Here is a 20,265-nt window from a genome sequence, read left to right on the forward strand (position 1 = left end):
CTGTGAGACAGAGATATTTACTCTTAATATATCATTAACATTTAATAGTAGCCAGTGGACTGCACAGTGAATATATTCCCCTTTAAGGAATACATTCCTGAGGACAGCAGGGTAGTTTTGCTCTGACATCAGTATTCAATCTCAAGGAGAACAAAATAAAACTGAGTACATAAGGCAATTTGAATCCTCTTTTTCCTACTTCAAAAGGAAGTGCACTTTAAAGCCAACTCTAAGCTCTTTTATTATTGACTATTCAAGCTAAACAAATACCAAGGGGCTTACATAAAGTATACAGGAAGGTCTAATGAAACTGAATATAAAGAAGCTCAAAATAATGTCTTTACCACAATGTTATTCAGCTGAAAGGTGGGGTTGTTGGATCACTGAACTAATTGCCAAACAATCTGAATTTAACCCCTCGTCTCCTTCCCAGATGCATACAAAGGACTCAGGGATTCACTAGTTTGAAAACATTAAAATCCATCTTCAACTTATTAACATAGAATTCATTGTGACTATAGCAGTAGAAACATCATAAGAAGCAGGCTGCACGGTCAGACTTGAACACAGGTTTGAGTACTGAAAATGCCTTTTCTTAAGAAGTATTTTCTTGAAGAGAATCTTTCATTTAAAAAATAATCAAATCTAAGATATTGATTGGAATAAAACAATGAAATTCAGTGTACTAAATGTATACACATTTTCATTTTAAACTGCCAAAATTAAGTACAAGTAAGTAAGAAAGTGTCAAGTGGGCAGAAGCTGGGAAAAATGTAGAAACCTTGTCATTTGAAGTTAATATGCAGGACTCTAAGGATCAGTTTGCAAATTTTGGCATAAAGTATTATTAAAAGAATTTTAATAGTTTTGTTCTAGTTTAATGTAAAGTCTGCCTATACAATGCTGACAATATTCTATAAAGTTTGTTTTTTAGAATTTCAATACTGAGAAAACTAGCTAGGAACTCAGATCTCAGACATGATTTACATAGAATGCAACCTGTTTATGTGAGCACACACTGTGTAATTCACTTATTTGTTACATCTGAAATCATCACTCAGTTAAAAAGCAAGAATGAGGTAGTTATTGGGATAAAACATCTTTCTTCTGAGAAGCGACTAACCAGCAGCACCCAAAAACTGCACCATCTGGAGAACTACCAGAAAATTCTATAGATCCCACCACCTCCAAAACACCAAATGAATACGAAATTTGATTTTTGTTGAAAGACTGACGGCTTACTTATCATGTAAATACATATTTTTAGTAATAATATAGAGTCCTGAGAAATATATTCTTCAAATTTTTCCCTCTATGGACATTTACATTGTTTCTCTAACATCACATTCATTTAAGGCACTCTTCTCTGGAATCAGAGAATCCATGATAGGCACTATTGCAGAACAGATTATTGCAGAATAGATGTTGTCTGGCAGTTGAAAGAATATCATGATACTAGTCCGGCAAAATTTATCATTAAAATCAAGTAAAAAATGACCTATTTATTTCCTTTATGAGTACAAGAAACTGTTAACAACCGTGACCAAAATCAGATAAAGGGTAACTTTAGATTAAAAAACAGCTTGCTACTGTAAGCCACCACAATTATTAAAACAAACAGCTGCAAAAGATTTTGTTTAGAAATACGCATTTTTTAAAGCTATGCTTAGTACACCCAGATAACTAAAGTAACAATAGTAAAAAACAGAAATACAAACATTAACTGGGAAAGTGTCATGGTTTCATGATTTTTCATTATCAGTATTCCACATCATAACACCATGTAATGCACTGGGGGTTTGACTGCTGATGCTCAAGTTCTGGGTGCCTGTCCAGAGGAGAAGAAGAGCTACATTTCCCCAGGGGGCTTTGCGGTCAGCGAGGAGATTAACTCCTGGCAAGGTCACCTGATGCTCTCTTCTTTGCCTGCACTGCTTCGCTTGCGCTTCTCTGCCTGCGCTTCTCTGCCTGCATTTCTCTGCCTGCACTTCTCATCTCAGCGTTGTGGTAAGGCCGATCCACCATCAATTTCACACTCTCTCTCCTTATAAAATTCTGCTGATACCATATTTAGTAAATTACTTTGTTTCACCTCAGATTGTTGCCGCAGTTTTCAATTATTTCGGGGTCCCCTATTTTCTTTTTCCGGGGCTGCGGATCCGCAGATCCCTCCGTCCTCCTAGTCACGGAACTGGGCCGAACCAGCCCGTAAACTGTTGACAGAAAGTGACACTCTTACAAGCCCTGAGCTTCTCATACTTCTTACAGATACATCTAATGTTAAATGTAAGGCTTACAAGAAGCCACCTCTCCACACTGGCTTGGCTATAGTTTATATTTGTTGTTCAGTATCAGTTATTCAGTATTGAATATTCAGTATCAAGGACACGGCCAGCTAGAAGACATCAACAGCTTCACAATGTGAGGTAGTTTTGTTTACCTTTTGTTTTTTAAAGAAAAGGAAAATTATCTATTTAATTCTTCTACTAGGTTACTAACATTTGACTTCGCAAAAGTAGGGTTTAATTTTATTTTTAGCTGTAATATTTAATTAAAAACTACATAAACTATCAGTTGGGACTGCTCTTCAGTGATAATCAAATTGTCGCCAAAAAAAAAAAAGTGTACATATATACATACATACTTGGATTTCCTTAAGAGAAACTAGATGACACTGTTTATTTTGTCTTAATTTCAATGTACTAGGCAAGTAATTGAAAATAATATCCACTTTCATACTAGGAGTCCTATTTATTAAGGACTACTATGAAACATCTGTAGATCATGAATCTTAGTTTAGAACAAATGACCAAAATCAATTTAATGCCAATATTTTAGCTTTCCTCCTTAAAGCTTATTTATATGGATCCCGTTCTACAAAAAAAGTCTCAAAAGTTACATATACCTAGTTCCTCTCCCTATCAGTGCTACTAGCCTGCATAAAGGCTGCTTTACAGGAGACTCAGGATTTCAAAGCAACTTTTCACGTCTGCAAAATTTAAAACAATGAAAGCATCAGCAGCAAAAAAACAAGGAAAAACATAGTTAAGATGTACAATGATAAGGTTGCCTCGGTTTTTATAAGACTATAATGTGCACTATTCAAACACACTTCTTTAGGTGGTATGCAACTCCCCTTAGGAACTACTTTCAAATGAGAAGTATGTATGTCAGAGGTACAGATTAAGTTCACAAGATCTCAATACAGCATTTTATTATGTTAATACCACAGACAACTCCTAGACCACGTGGACATGATAACAAACTCTATGCTGATCATTACAGCATATAAACAGCACCAAGGACATAACACCTATGCTCTTGGTTCAACATTTTCTCTACCGCTGGTCTCTTTGCCTACACGTTCTCCTATCCTCCAGGCACACTCACTTGACTTGCTGTGTATTCAGACACCAGTACAGCCACCACAGGGCTGCTGCACAATGCAGATATACATTGCTTTGAAAGTAATGTCTCTCATTTATTTCCATAGCAACTACAACAGATAAAAAGAGCACATAAATACAATTTGATAGCATATTTACAAAACACTACAAAATGCTGTTTTTCAGTAGAGTCACCGAGATAAGCTATACATTTTTTCCAGCAATGAATTAGAACCTGCGTGCTGTACACATTAAAAATTTGCACCAGCAGAGGTGACCTACAGTCACTGTAGCCACAGCTGAAATGCACCACTCACCTCCTTACTGTGCTTACATCTACTGTTTGGTCTCCATCAACATTCAGCAAATGTTGATGAATGTTGATGGGTGCCATTTTCTATGCATGGAGGAATTCAATGACATACCTTTACTTCATACACATTATCACATCAGACAACATTTTGTCAAACTGCCCCTCTGCTGCAATAAAATGTCATGGAATATTGGTGGGAAGGTTCAACCTTTACTACCATGCAACCAACATCCACCTCTGATGTCATAGGTCAACACAAAAGACTAGGAGGCATTACTTTCAGGGTGGCCCTTGTATATATATACACAAAGATAAAAAAGCAACCCTCTGCTGAGTAGGCAAGACAGGAAGACTAGGTCGAACATGTACAGCTAAAGCATCAGTCACCCAGCAGGACACATACTTGTTACACCGAAAATTACTACAGCGTTCCAGAACTACTTCTGAGATGTTTTTTGTTTTTGTTTTTCTTTTGTTTTCATTTAAAAGAGTTAAAACACAAAACAAGAACAGCTTGCATACAATATCAAACAGTGGGTAGCATTCAATTGTGCATAGCTCCTTCCTCCATGACTGAGAGGTAAAGAATGAGACAGAAACTCAAGGACAGAATATTTTTCTGCTTCAACAATAGAGCATTTGCTAGAACACAATAGTAGCATCTAGGTCTTCCAACAGTTAGGTACAATTATTGGAAATTTTAAAAATACTTCTGAAGTCAGTAAAAAAAAAAAAAGTTCAACTTTTTTTATGATGATAAAAACTGAACACTAACCTTAATGTAAATCCAAAGTACCTAATGAAGTCAGATTTCACTGTCTACAAATTACTGACACAATAGTTCACTTGACAAGATTTGCATCTCCTGCTTGGAAAGTATGAAAATGGTGGGAAGAGAAGTGAAATGAACATCTGAAATGACTTTGACAAATGTTGCTACTATATTAACCAGAGTAAACTGGACAAAATTCTTCTACATTGATGTATCCAAAAAATTTATTCAACTTCAGCTGCAAAACTTGCTCACTTTTCTTGGTTTCATTAACTGCATCCAGACAGTGTCAGAACTGTAGGAAAGCCTGCATTTCTGTAATAACATAACCCAAGCTTGGAAAGAGATGCATCAGCCAAAATCCTCTAGCCGTCACTAATGTTTTATACTTTTATTCCAATCATTTTAGCGTAATATCTCTGAAGTGAAAGTATAACTTTTTTTAAAAAACATAGCAAAAGTATAGGTCCAGGTGAATTTAGACTAGTTATTAGGAAGAAATTCTTTACCATGAGGGTAAGACACTGGACAGATTATCCAGTGAGTTTGTGAATTCCATTTCCCTGGAAGCACTCAAGGCCAGGCTGGATGGGACTTTGAACAACCTGGTCTAGAGGGAGGTGTCTCTGCCTATAGCATGGGGGTTGGAAATAAGTGATCTTCCAACCAAAACGGTTCTATGATTCTATGCAGAATGGACACAGATCAAGGTCAACAGCAATGCAATTACTACACCTTTACATCTTAATTTATATTCATTTATGAATATCACTATTATGACGCACTGCTAGACATGCAATATGTACAAATTACTGACTGCATATTTGTCCAAGGAGACTTTAGAAAAGCAAAAAAACAAATAATAACATGGCATAATATGATGCAACTCAAAATTTTGTTTTAAACTGTTGTTTTGTTTTGCTTTTTAAGACACCAACAAAGCTATAAATAGCTATCTTTCAAAATTACACATTTAAAGGTATCAGCCTCTACTGATGATACTGCAAGGCTGGACCAGCAATATTCAATGGCAATCATGCTGTATTATTACAATATAATACAATCATTATGGTTGCTTTAGGTAATCAATAGTAAGGTTTTTGCTTCTTCTATGAAGGAAACAAGCTTTCCTCATTACTTTTGAGAGCAGCATGACCACTTAACATGCAATTCCCCCCAAAAATCCAATTCATCTCGAGATGAACTAGATGTTATACAGTAATGAGCAAAATAAGGGCCCACTGCTCAGATGGAATCAGACATAATAATTAAGCAGATATACTAGTGAGCTTTGTGATCATTTTTACATTACCCTTGGGATATATTTTAAATAATAAACAAATCCATTAAAGATGTAAGATAATTAGAGAAGCTCTAAGATCAAATCATTTCCAATTGACCAATTTATCCACAAGTTTGAATGCCACTGATGCTTCATCTTTCATTTTCTGTTACATTAAGATTCTAAGGCAATACTGCATTTAAACAATTTTAGACTCAGGTTTAAGTTGACCTGTAGTCAGCTATTTCAATTAATTACAAAGGAGTCTACATTGGGACCAAAAAGAAGAGAAAGGCACAATAGCACAATAACTTGAACTCAACATACCTGTATTTGTAAATTTTATGAAAAAAAAGCTTCAGGTTGTTTACTGGTCACTTAGTACTAACAGAGAATGAAAACATAGCCAATTACCATATCTGATACAGACAATAACCAAGCATAAGTTACACAAATGCACTAGAAGTAACTGGAGTAAGAGTTTTACATTCTGTAAATAAAAGTCACACATAGACTAAACTAAGCAATTGATATGGCAAACCTCCAGAAAAGAAAATTCAATTTTGAAAGTTCTTTCAAAGGAAGATCTATTCTAAACTAGATGTTATATTTTGAATCTAAATTTCACAACATTGTGGAATATCAAATTTTGGAACACAAAAAAAGTTGGCATATTTTGCTACTGACAAGAAACTGGGAGAGAAGGGGTGTAAGAGCACCCTGTACTATCTTTTTAAAGACCGTACTTAGTGAAATCTTAGAGCATACTACATGTGATCATGTACATGGAGAAGGCTGGGGAGAGCAAGAACAGGAAACAGTATAACCACCAAGCCAAACGTCAAAGCCACTGCATCTCCTAACAGTATATGCACATGCTCACAGACACACACACTGAAACCTCCTTCCTCATTTCCTAAGACATTGAGAATCCCACTCTTGACTAGTATCACTCAAAGAAATACACCCTCATAGATCCAACGGTTCAGGAAAACACAGCTCGAAATTAGTTCCACAGTTAAACTGGCAAAGACTTTTAACTTCTGTAACTGAATAGTTACAGAAGCTGAAAACAACTGCCTCAAAGATATGCAGGAAGCTTTTGGTAAAGCAATTGTCATATCCTTCTATTAAAACACAAGCAAGCAAGAAGAAAACCAACTAACCCACAAACCAAAATCAAACAAACAAAAAAAAAGTGACCAAGTAATAAAATCAGGAGTTTAGTACCATAAACTTATCTCTTAATTTATAACTGTTTCTTGTTTCTTCTAACTGAGAAGAAAAAACAAAGAGAACTCAATTCACTTATGGCATCAACAAGTAGAGCTAGCTTTGTTAGTGTGAAAACTGCATGTGGCCATCTCCAACAGATTAACAGATTAGTATAGCAATAATCATTCAAGACATAACCATTTAAAAAGCTGTAACAATGGTGATGTTTGGGTGATTTTTTTTTCTTTTTAAAGATTGTCTTAGGCAAACTGTACTACAGCTTGTATCTAAAAGAAAAAAAAAAAGTACTGTCAGGAAAGCACAAATTAAGCAGTAAAGGAGTCTGTACAGATTCAATTAAATAAAACGCTAAGGCCAAACACAGTCATAACACTGTTCTAGATTTCCCACCTGTTCTGCAACTCTATTCCTGAAAATCTTAAGAGTAAACATCTTAACTCTGAATCAATGTTATAAACTAAGTTGCAGTAAAAGGTCTGTTTGATTTGTAAGCATATCTTTTTTTTTAATAAACAAAATAAAGATCAAGTATTCCCAAAATCATTCTGCTCAGAAACCTGATTCCTACATTCGTCTTATCAAAAACACTCAACACAACGTTCTGCATACATAACTGTAGACAAATAAGCCCAGTACCATGAAAATGACAAAAAGGAAGACAAAACAGACAAACAATACAACTTCTGATTATTAGTTAACGTAGAAGTAGAAACTTTAGCAGAAGTGTCAGTACTTACTGTGCTTGGCTCTCTGTCTGCTTCCGTAGTAACCAAGAAATGCACAGACATGCCCGTTCAGACACAGAGGCAAGAACAGAAATAAAAAAGGGGGGAAAACAAATTAGAACACAAGCCACGAACAGTTTTAAAATGGCTTTTATTTATATAAGTCATTGCACATTCCTAATACAGTGATTTCCTGAAAATTACAGTATTTTGTAAACAAGATTTACAGTTTAACCATACACAACGCCTAGTTTTATTTCATGACAGAATAAATTATTTTCTTTTCAAAAATTAGTTAAGTGCAATTCTGCCCAATATTTAATTGCGTACTAGAATTTAAGCCTATCAAACTAAAGTAACATATGCAATTACCTAAATCTTTTGTTTGAACACATTCACTTCAAAATTTAAATTCTCATTCCCCCCTACCATCCCACCCACCCACTTAACAATATCACTTGCTTTGAAAAATTACCCATTTATGCAGTTTAACAGTTTTCCACAATATGGTGCAGGCCACAAGTGTTACACTAAACATTTACCAGAATGTCAAAATGCCCTGCAAACTACAGAGCACATGACACCTAGTGATCCCCATTTAAAATACTGAAAATTTCCAAACTGAATTTTGCTTCTCTGGTATATATGCAGACATTTTTAAGTTTGCCAGAAGTTTGTTGTCATTCTATAAAACTCAATTTCTTTAGGGATGCACATAATTTGCAGCAATGCTCAAATCTGACAGTGTCCTAATCAGGTCTGCCATGCCTCTCACCTCTGTGGTGCTCTGCATCGTGATGCTTCTTGTCATCTTTTATTGCCAAGTGAGATTGACCACCCAAAGCACTAGAAAGGGCAAGGAGGCCAGCACTGCTTCCAAGTGGAGGGATTCCTGAAGGCTGAAGTCCTGATGGATGTGGTGTTAGAGGCACTGGAGGCCCATGGCCGTGGGAGAGATGTTGAGCCTGCAACTGTTGCTGCTGTTCCCAGTGGCATCATCATCCCCAGAAGAATAATGCACAGCATATGATTTGGGAAGGAGAAGGGAGAATACATTTGATTAGTTATTGAGAACAAACAGTGGATTTTTATTATTATTTAATCTAGGTTCTCCTGTTTGTCTCAGCACACTAGACACTGCACTACAACATATGCTGTCTGTGGACACTTCCGATCACATTCCACAAAGCAAAGAAAGCTAGCTTAATATCTGCTATAGAGTCTGAGAAAAACATTAGACTACCAAAAGTCACTTTGTTTTGAACAGCCATTTTTTGTCGTAACATCACCAGTGACAAAGATCAGCAGCAGAATTTGCAGAATTCCAAAGAAGGCTTCGCTATCTTTGCCTTTTAATAGGAAGGCATAGCACTGGTTTAGGGGAAGGAAAAAAAAAAAGAAATCACTGGCAAAATCCAAGCCATGCCATTCTCCCCAGATGTGAAAACAGGAACTTTATACTTCTTGTACCTATATCTATATTTTTTTTCTAGCTAAGCTTTTGAAGAAAATTGTTCACAAACACTATGCTTTGGAATAAATTTTGAGTTTAAAATCCAGGTGTTCCAAATAGCATTAATAAGATAATGGAGCTTCTAAAGCAAACATGGTACTAATTAATTAAAATCTATTCCAAACTCAGATGGCAACATGAGTATAAAAGAATGGATGTAAAACCCAGTAGCCAAACTGACAATATGAACTTTAAGCAATTTTAGGAACAAATTCCCTAAAATAGAATATCTTAGTATTTACTCAATGTGGGAAAGTTATTTTCTAGTTGAAGTTATTATAGTTCTACTAACATTTTCCAAGATCAGCAAACCATTTAACTTTATCCAAATTGCTCAGCGTAGATTCATTCAGAAACTTAGGTTTCAAAACCACCTTTATCTTAGTCATAGCTCTCCTTTAGTTTGCTACAGGAAAAGAGAAATTCTTCCTCTTTCTTGCTTTCTTGGGCCTGGGCACATGAACAGAAGACAACAAATCTTTCTCCCTCAACCATATTCCACCATTCCTCTGCTGAAAGTAAACAGCATGAAAGTAGCCAAAGAATATTACCCCACTCATGGGATGAAACAGACGTCAGATAAGCAAATATCTGAACAGGATGCTCTTAGCTAGGCATGAGACTGATCTACTGAATGCCACCTATCCTTGTAAGAGCAGCTAATATTGTTACAGTACTGCTGTAAGGTACTAAAAACTGACCTGGAATAAAGCTCACAATACTTCACAAATTACTCCAAAATACCCAGTCCAAAATAATCTAAAATATATTCTTCCATAGGTTCCAAGACTATGATAAACCATCGACATAACATCGGCATAATATCTACCTATATAAGAATGTAATTACTATTCAGACAAGTGTACTCTATGCTTTCATTTCTCACATCACCCTCCCAAGACATGCCTTGAGCTGTTTAAGAATGTCTGTAAACATAAACGGCTGATACTGCAGAATTCTGTACTGAACTTGAAACGCTTTCACTTTTCTGTTGTCCTCAGCTGCAAATCAGCCATAATTTACTTGTTTTTGATACATGGTATAAACTCCAGAAAAATACCACAATTCCCTCAGGCTATTCAACAAAGCCATGATTTTATGAATGTTTTGTCTTCTCACAAAGAATTTCACAAATTCCTCTCCAAACGGAGAATAAAAGGCTTAACTAGCCTTCACAGGAACACATACATTCTCATCTCTATTCTTTCCAACCCTTAGATAACTTTTAAAGGCAAGAGACAAGACTCTTATTTAATATTTTTAAGAACCTAAAAAATAACATTTTGAAGGATGTATTTACAGTTATTTTTTTTTTGAAACATTTACTACCTCCTACAAAATCAAGTAGCGAAACATGATTGCTTCTTCAGAAGTATCCATGAAGAGCACAGAAAGTCTGACAGAAATGCAATCTAGTTTTTTTTTTTTTGTTGTTTTTTGTTTTTTTTTTTTATCCAGGCTCCGAGGAAAAAGATAACTTATCCTCCCAGACTGTATCAGTAATTTCCAGCACAGTTCCTCAAATCAAGGGCAGCTTGATCTTTTGCAAGGTTTCGAAGCAGATCATCTTGAAGGAAATCACACAGCATGTGTAGAACAACAGGAGGATCAGGCCTAACCATCATAGTTTCATGAAAGGCAGTTCCTGCTTGACTAACCTAATCTTCTATGATCGAGTGATCTGCCCGGTGGATGATGCAAAGGCTGCTGACATAGTCTACCAAGAATTTATGCACTCTTTGCTGAGTAAAGAACTGGCCAGGCCCCGCAAGTGGTGATGAATGCAGTCACATCTAGAGGTCAGAAGTGGAGCCTGTCCTGTTCAATATCTTTACTGATTACTTGGATGAGGGTACTGTGTGTGCCCTCAGTAGGTTTGCAGACAACACTAAGGTGGGAGAAATCATTGACCTTCCTGGGGGTAGGAAGGTCCTACTGAGCGATCTGGACAGGCAGGGTCACAGGGCTGAAATCAGTGTGAAGATGTTCAACAAGACCAAGTTCCACGTCCTGCACTTGGGCCACAACAACTCCAGGCAATGCTACAGGTTTGAGGCAGAGTGGCTGGAAGACTTTGTAGAGGAAATGGACCTGGGGGCACTGATCAGTCTTCAGCTGAACATGAGCCAGCAGTGTGCCCAAGTGACCAGGAAGGCCAGTGGCATCCTGGCTTGTATCAGAAATAGTGTTACCAGCAGGAGCAGGTTAGTGATCGTCCCTTTGTATTCAGCACTGGTGAGGCTATACCTTGAGCAATGCGTTCACTTTAGGGCCCCTCGCTACAAGAGAGACACTGAGGCCCTGGAGTGTGTTCAGAAAAGGGCAGTAAAGCTGGTGAGGGGTCTGCTGCAGAGGTCTTATGAGGAACAGCTGAGGGAACTGGGATTATTTAGTTCTGGAGAAGAGGAAGCTCAGGGATGACCATAACCCTCTCTACAACTACCTGAAGGGAGGCTGTGGTAAGCCTAAAGGTCAGCCTCTTCTCCCAGGTAACGAGAGGGAATGGCCTCAAGTTGCACCGGGAGAGATTCAGGTTGGACATTAGGAAATACTTCTTCTCCAACAGTGTGGTCTGACACTGGAATGAGCTGAGAAGGGGGGTGATGGAGTTAATGACCCCAGCGGTGGTCAAGAAACGTTTAGATGGTTTAGTGATAAATATTGGTGGTGGGTGGACAGTTGGATGGGATGATCTTGGAGCTCTTTTCCAACCTTGACGACTCTATGATTCTTTAAGAGAGCTGGTACTTAATACATTCACTTCTTCTATGACCACCTAAACCACGTGGACATTTTCCCTTTAAGCCATGCATCCACAGTACTGTAATACATTCATAGCCTTGGTCTTGTCCTATTATACTAGTTTACCTAGCTGTGGTATGAAATTGGCTAAGAACAGAAAGTGATTTCTCTCCCTCTAAACAGTTTCGTGGAGAGAGAAATCACCTCCTTTCTCCAACAGTGAGCTCAAATTAGCATCTTTCACAGAGTGAGCATGAAAAAAATCAGAACAGGGAAATGAAGTTAAATTATTTCCATTCTTGTCCCTATGGTTTCAAGAAGATTCCCTTTTTTCTTACCTCTCTTGCCCAGTTTAATTAGCAAACAAGTAAATCCACACAATTACAATTAGGAAGCATTGCTTGATGTCTTTAGAAACCAAACTGCTAGGGACACGTTAGCTGCAATTACCCCAGCTCTGCTTTGTAGCCTTCTCACATCCAATGTATTTTGAAAACCCTAGAAATGAGGAACAGATTAATTTATTCTAATAAAATCCTTGAAGCTGAAAATGTGACAAAAATGGCAACAACTGTTTTCTCTGATTGTACTGCATATGTTAGCCAAGAAGCAATGCTCTGTTTAACGTGTAGAACAGAATATGAAAGCTCCAAGGGAGAAAAACGCATCTCTGTGCCACATAACAACTTAGTGCTTTCCAAAATGGTTACTGAGGGCAGCAGTAGAAAGTGATCTGCAAAGATGCTGAAAAGCACAACAACACTGAACAGACTTAAGAGTGGAAATTTGATCATGGTCTTTAATATCAGTGGTGTAGTTTGGGTTTAATGTTTATTAACTGAGAGCCACTGAAGTTTAAGATTGATGTATATGATTTATGTTTTATATCCTGTCTATTTATAATGGGCTTCAAAGTTCTTCCTAACACACAGATAAAAATGACCCTTTCCAGAAACTCTTGCCCTGTTATTTTCTTATTTATAGATCTTGAATTGTTAAGAATATATTGCACTCTTTCTAGAAGGGAAAAAAGGAAAATCTGCTGCACAAAAGAGCAAAACTAAAGACTGGGGAGATGGATAACAGCAGCGCTCATCAGATGTATTTAGTAGCTAGGCATTTGCCACTGTAGATCCTAGAAACAATTATGTTATGCATATAATGACTTTTCTGTCACTTCAAAGACACTAATGCCTGCTCTGTCACCTTTTAAGAGCTTAGTAGCAGTGAGATATAAAGCTGAAGAACTTGGCAGCAATACCATGGTCCACTAGGCATATTCATTAGCACTTAATTAAAAACTAGACACCTGCCATAAGAAATGTGCTCAAAGAAGGATGAGAAACAGGTTTGTCTTACTACCAATTATAATCATTACTTGCAGAGTAATGGCTGTGTCCAGCTTTAGAGGGATATGGGAAGCAGAGAAGAGGGCAGTGATGCATACTTAAGCAACTGCACTGAGATAATTAGCCAGAGCATTGATTTTAAAAGTATCAATATTCACTCAACATTTTGTTGCAAAAACAGAAGTTCTTTATATTTTCAGAGGGAGGAAAGAAATATACATTCAGCTGAATTAGATTTTATTTCCTCTTTTTTTTTTTTTCTACTATCCCACAGCCAGACTGTGAAGACCACAAAATTAACATGTGAAAAACACAGTCCTCGCTTCTCCAAGCAAGGACCTCTTAGCAATCCTAAAAGTTCTTTATGTCCAACATTCTAGTTCTAGCTATAATGAGCTCTTTAACCATAATTAATTTTCAATCTCTATTGCAAGCTTCCAGCAGCAGTTAAGAGTAAGTCTTTGTTCATGCATAGAAAAATCTACATCACAGCAACACACCTCTTTTTGGCTCTTTGTCTATTAACACTGACCATGAGGTCCTACAATCTTCCTTCTCCATGTAAATGCAAACCAACAGTGGAAGAAGGCTATATGTGGTCCCGAAGTATAACAGATGACTCTTCCAGTGCCTTTCTGATGATAATCTGAGAGTAGAGTTCTAGAAATCCTTATCAGCACCAGTTCTGCAAATACTATCAACAGACCCCCCCCTTCCCCCCTTCCCAAAACCTACTGAGTATAAGAGTGATTCAGAGATCCAAAATGCAGGGGGAGCTATTTCAAGTCAACTTCTGTAGACCAGAATTAACATAACTTTGTTAAAATCAAGCAAAGAGACAGATACATAAGAAAAACTTTTAAAAAAAAAATTACTGCATTCATTTGCATTTCCATATTCTCTCCCTTCCCAAAGGGAAGGGACATCTTCAGGTTTTTCATTTGCCTGCTCACATAGAAGGAAGTGAGAACCAGTATCAGATGTTTATGGCCAAAGAACATCAATGCCAGTGCTAAAACACAAACAGCCAGCTACAGCCAGCTGACCACACAGTCTTTTCTCTCACTGTTCAAAAAAAATTCCTAGAAACAGCGCTGTAACTGTAACCTTTCAAAAATGGAAACAAACCAAGATTATGCTCCTGCCAGGTCCAGTATTCTGCCTCACTTTGAAAAAAAAAAAAAAAAAAAAAAAAAAAAAAAAAAACAGAAAACAACACATCATTCACATTCACAACAGCGTAACTATAAGAGTACTCTCATTTGACACCCTAACCCATCAATTCATTACTTGCATTTAAATTAGTTGTTTTAGAAGAGCTAGCAGGTGAGAACATTTTGAACGATGACAAAACTTTCCTTTAAGAATATACTCACATTCTTCCTTACAAGTATGAGGAGACTCATACACAAGCATATTCAGACAACACTATCCAGCATGGATTGCTTACTTATAGCTCTATTTTCTAACTTCAGTGGTGGTGTGTTTCCTCTTCTCTGCTTTTGGATGTTTCCTTTTCTTTAATATTATCAACCATTAGACAAACTGATTATAAGATGTGTTAACAGTCCTTTTAAGATCTTAGAGTCATTAAGGTTGAAAAGACCACTAGGACTACCTAAATCAGCTGCTTACCCAACACCATCATGCCCTCTAAATTCCATGTCCCTCAGTGGAACATCTACACTTCTCTTGAAAATCTCCAGGGACAATGGACTCGATCACATCCCCAGATAGCCTGTTTCAAAGCCTTATCACTTTGAGAAGAATTTTTACCTAATATCCAACCTGAAGATCAACAAGAGGAAGTAAAAAGTCCTGCATCTAGCCTCAAGCACACATACATGCTGGAAGCCACGCAGCTCAAAAGCAGCTCTGCAGAAAAAGTCTCAGGGATTCTGGTAGACACCACACTGAACATATCCAGCAGTGTGCTCTCGACATGGAGAAGGTTAATGATAATTCTGTCTGTACTACGCAAACTATAATCAGCAGGTCCAGGGAGGTAACACTTGCCTTCTTCTCAGCACTGGTGATGACAAAATTGTAGTGCTGTATCCGGTTCGCAATGCAAAAGGAGTCTGGATCTACTGCAAAAAGTCCAATGAACGGTCATGAAGATGACAAAGGTGACTATCCTAGAGAAAAGGCTCAGGAGGATCTCACCAAGACATCCTATCCCTCTTCTAAAGGTTCAGATTTAATTTTGACAGATAGGAAGCTATGTTACACAATGGTAAACAAACTTGAAAGTGCCCGCTACAGCATCTCTAGCCTGTGAGCCAATTATGTAAACAAGTCACAGTGACTATGATAAGAGAAGAAAAGGTCTCCTCACAACAAAGAAAGCATCTTCAGCAAGTCTCTTCCATCTATATATAACATGAAATGTCACTTTGGTATAGAGACTTAAGTCAGGACAGATTGGCAAAATCTATGCAAAAACATTTCAGACAAAATTTGTGTGACAGTGGCATAACTATTTTAAGACCAGACTGTTTCATGGGGAAAAAAAATCTTTTTTCTTTTTCACATTTACTACAGAAAATGCCTAGAAAATGTCTGAGTATTACCACTCATCTTCAATTCCATTCTAAAATCAAACATTTTACTGAGTAGACGATAGATGTCAGAAAGCAAATATCAAAGTACAAAAAAAGATGAATACTCAAGTTTCTTTCTTTGTCACTATTTTCTATTACAGGAATTTGTTATAAACTGTCAGACTTCTGAATAATCTCAGAAAATTTTCACAGTTCCTAGTTCCACTTTTTCAAATAACTCAAAGTATACTAATAAATTTCCACTGCACATCTTACCAAGTTTTTTGAAACAGTACAAGGCTGTACAAATTGCCTCACACAGAACAGAAAATGCAAGATATATTAGCATAAAGGTTGCTTCCCCCACCACGCACTCCCCAGTCTTTTTTTCCCCCCTCACAAATTAACTTCATCTAAGATCACTGAAGTAAGGCTGAGAAGTTGTATTTCACTGCTCTGCTCATAGAGAAACTTCAAGCACACTAATAAACTCAGACTTTCTGCCACCTTTATCTATATATGAAACGCAGAGAAAAGCAGATACAAAATATCATGTAAAAAGCACTCTAGTACTGTAAAAAAAATATTAAGTATACGATTTTGTGTTATTTCTGTTTTCCTTTCTTAAATCCTCCTATACCCCATGACCTGACTCCCTCTTCCTTTGGTGTTATATCCTTCCTTTTCAGGATTCCTTTTCATCTCACTGCTATGGGATTCTAATTGAAAAATCATATCTCTTCTCCTATTTGTTCTTGGGAAATTTTAAATAGGAAAAGCGAGATTGATTTCAAATGCTTCAGGAAGAAAAACCAACCAACTATACAACGGTGCTCTAACTACAATTTTACACCAATGCATAGTTGCACCTTTGCAAAATATATTTCTTCTACAGATTTGTACTGCACAGCTTTGCCAAGAAATACTGAACATGGTCAACTCTAGAGCCTGTTTCTTCTTCCTTTTGTATAGAGATCAAAATACATCCTTTAATCTCCCTGAAGTAAAGAAAGCTAACAAGCATAACTCCCCATATGCTTCCTCTGTAAGGTTAAAAGTTATTTTTGATGAAAAGGAAAAAAAAAAACTACTTGCAGTCAAAAAGCTGTCAGACAACTTCTCTGAGACAATAATACATACCTGTTGATTAGTACTGTATTTCAGAAGAAAAACTGTTCCATGGAAAAATTAAAACATACATGAGAAGACAGATCCTTACTTGGGGCAAACAGGCCATTCATGTATATAGCTTACCTCTAAAGAACTGGCAAAATGGAACTGGGAGAGCAATTCTCAATAGGCCAAAGTAGTTACATTGAAATCTGAACTTAAGTAGCAAAACTCTAAATTCAGTTGTCCACTAAAATAACTGAAACACTTTTTGAGAGCTCCTTAAAACCATTAACAGGTATGAAATATGTATTCCAGTAGATATCTTATAATACATTCTGTATTTCATGAAGAATTCAGTCTTTTCCTTATTTAAAAAAAAAACATCTAATCACAAGAAAGGCTTGGCTTGCTATCAATTCAAGTATTGTAGTCATTACCAGCCTATCTACAAGTACACACAAAGTATTCCTGTGAAATCACAAGATCCCATTTTTAATACAGTAGTTAGTCCATAAGAACAGACAAACAGCTTTTCAGTGCTCTGTAATATAATGCAAATAGAAAATACAAAAATAATTTAAAAGGCCAGCTTGTTAACCATTAATTTGTTCCCACATCACTGTTACACTCCTGAAGAGAAAGAGATACTTTATCTTTTCCTTAGCTCTATGCTGATCAACAATTATAATATTTGCTGTGCTTTTCAGTCTCACTTCTAACAGCTAGCCTTCTCTGCCTTTCCTTCTAGCATTTTAGAGAACAAGTCCAAGCACCAGAATTAAAAAGATAAAGAGATACACTTCAGGGCTCTTCAAAAAGATTACTTTTGGAATGACAGATGTGGGTGGACCCACCCAAATGGATTTGTTACCACAGCCAGTGAAAAGTCAGCTCTTTTTCTAAAATCATCATCAATTAGCCATTTAAGAAAATTCTGTGATAATTATAAATTGCATAATTTTTAACATCCCAATGACACAGAGGGAATAAGCATATAGCCCTGCCAGAATGACTATCCCTTTCACAAGAGCAAACCTGCATTAGCAGCCTAGCTGTTCTGGGTAGCCACTGTAGCTTGTTCCATGCTGGGAGGGCTCTGAAGTAAGGACATAGGATCCTGCCAGCAGATGGAATTCTTCCAGTTCAGCAGCATCTTCTCTCCAGGGTGCATTAGCACTCCATTGGTGCAGCTGCATCCATACAAGGGCTTTTGAGAACAGAAGAGGTTCTCAATACTGCTTTCATGGAGGAGGGAAGTAAACAAGCCCAGAACTCCTCTCATAACAAGTACAGACCCATAGAAGACTGTTCATGCTTCTATCCAGCAAAATAGCAAGATCAAAAAAATGAAGCTCTTTTGCTACCTAGCATAGTCTTATATGTATAGGCACACACACACGTTATTTTAAATATTTGTGTATGCAATTATGTAATTATAAAATTATAGAAATTCCTGTGTGTATTTATTATATGTAAACTTTTCCAGTGATAGCAATTCTTCTGAAAATGTTTATGAAGAGTCTGGAATAATAACAGATCCTCTCCCAAGCGGTTTATAACAAAAGCTAAAAATAAGTCACAGAAGATCAAGTTGTAAAGACCCTGCACTAATAATGATTCTTTTCCCCCTTAGGCAAACTGCAAAAGTTAGTACTAGAGAATAAAGAACAGAACAGTGGATGAATGAGAAGTTTTTACAAGGACTGTTCTGAAAATAATGCCTCTTATTTTATTATGTTGGTCCATTGTGTCAGAGGTGGATGTCGGTGGCATGGCAGTAGAGGCTGAGCATTCCCGCCAATATTCCATTACATTTTGTTATTATACAAGCAGAAGGGCAGTCTAACAAAGTGGCGTCAGGTAATAAAGCGTGTACAAAGCGAAGGTGTGTCACTGAATCCCTCCCTGGAGAAAAAAATGGCACCCACTGACGTTCAATGATACTTGCTGAACATTTGTGGAGACTAAGTAGTGGATGTGAGCATACTAACATACTAGTGGTACAGTGGCAACAGTGACATGAAAGACAAGCCATGCTCCACATGGCCATGCACACTTTTACAAGCACAGCATGCAGGCTCTTACTCATCATTGGCAAAAATGCAGAGCTAACGGTGATGGCTATGTTGAAAAGCATGTTTTGTAGCTGAGAATTTGCTCTGCCAAATACTGTTACTGTGCTCTTTACATTTGTTATAGTTTCCATGGAAATAAACAGGAGGCATTACTTTCAGAGAGATCTACTAGAGAGCTGATGCCACAGGGTATCGTGGGCTAGAAGGATAGACGAAGAGTATAAAAAAGAAAAGTCTTTGTGGAGGAAGACATGTCTCTGACCTATCAATTCTGAAGGAAAGCAACAAATTCAAAATTGCAGTAAAAAAAAAAAAAAAAAACACCCTCAGAAGATAACCTTAAATCTCTACCTTCAGATCCAGGTAAGGCAACGGCTGTTTTCCTGAAAAAAGTTATTTTCTTCTCACTGCTGTCAGTATTAAGTAAGAGAAGACAGGCTTTTTTTTTTCTTTTTAAATCTTTAAATCAAACAAGTACATATTTCTTGTTATGAAAACTCACATGCAAAACTTAAGTCTCTAGAATGAAGCTGTCAACACACATTGCTTCTGGCTTGGAGAAACTGCCAACATTTTTTTTTTTTTCCTGGAGGCAACCCACTATAGTAATAGTTCCCACTGTTACTCACTTTCTAAACTCAAATCTATGTATTTGCATTTTTAGTTACCAGTAGCATGTCACTGCCATCCAAATACATTTGCATACTTTAGCATTCTGATGACAAACTGCTGTAATGAGCCATAACTTTGCCACATTTTCAGTAGTTCCTAAAGTTATCCTAACCATCCATGCTAGTCCCTCATTCAAGAACAAAATCAAGCCTTCCCTTCTTCTTGAGCCAGTCCTCCTCAAGATCCCTGCCTCTACTGTCTGCATCTTTCTTCCAAGAAAAATATAGTGAGTTGGTGTTTAACTTCTAATGTTTAATACTTAAGTGCTGAGGTTCTTGAAGATAGAGTATACGTGTACAGTTTCCTGCTCGTACTGGCTCTGCCTCTGTCAGCCACTCAGTTTTATTTTGCTGCAAAGTCCCCCCAGAACAGAACTTTCCCCTCTGACTTCACCTATTACAATAGCATTTGCTTCTCCTTCTCCTAAGAACTACATTCTTAGTTCTTTTTATATCTGTATGCTTCATTCACTCATTGCTTCTCTCTCCAACTCCAAAGTAGTCGAACTTATAGCCCTCTATCATTCAGTATGTAACCTCAAGAT

General features: G+C 37.1%; 1 protein-coding gene across 11 annotated transcripts in view; it reads right to left on the reverse strand.

Annotated features, from left to right (window-relative positions):
• The window catches only part of LOC104915097 (TLE family member 1, transcriptional corepressor), a 137,281-nt gene that overhangs the window by 91,938 nt on the left and 25,078 nt on the right, over positions 1–20,265 (reverse strand). For 6 of the 11 annotated variants that reach the window (XR_014880289.1, XR_014880288.1, XM_085212663.1 and 3 more), the window contains 2 exons: positions 8,490–8,694; positions 7,727–7,746 (listed from right to left, as the gene is read on the reverse strand). Coding sequence is in view for 9 of the 11 variants with exons in the window: in XM_085212663.1 (XP_085068789.1) it covers positions 7,727–7,746; positions 8,490–8,694 (225 nt within the window). In the remaining 2 variants the exon portion in view is untranslated. The remainder of the gene's footprint in view (positions 1–7,726; positions 7,747–8,489; positions 8,695–20,265) is intronic. The other 5 variants (XM_085212660.1, XM_085212657.1, XM_085212656.1 and 2 more) reach the window with 3 other exon arrangements.

The sequence above is a fragment of the Meleagris gallopavo genome, chromosome Z (genome assembly GCF_905368555.1).
Source record: "Meleagris gallopavo chromosome Z, MGAL_WU_HG_1.1, whole genome shotgun sequence".
Classification (NCBI taxonomy): Eukaryota; Metazoa; Chordata; class Aves; order Galliformes; family Phasianidae; genus Meleagris; species Meleagris gallopavo.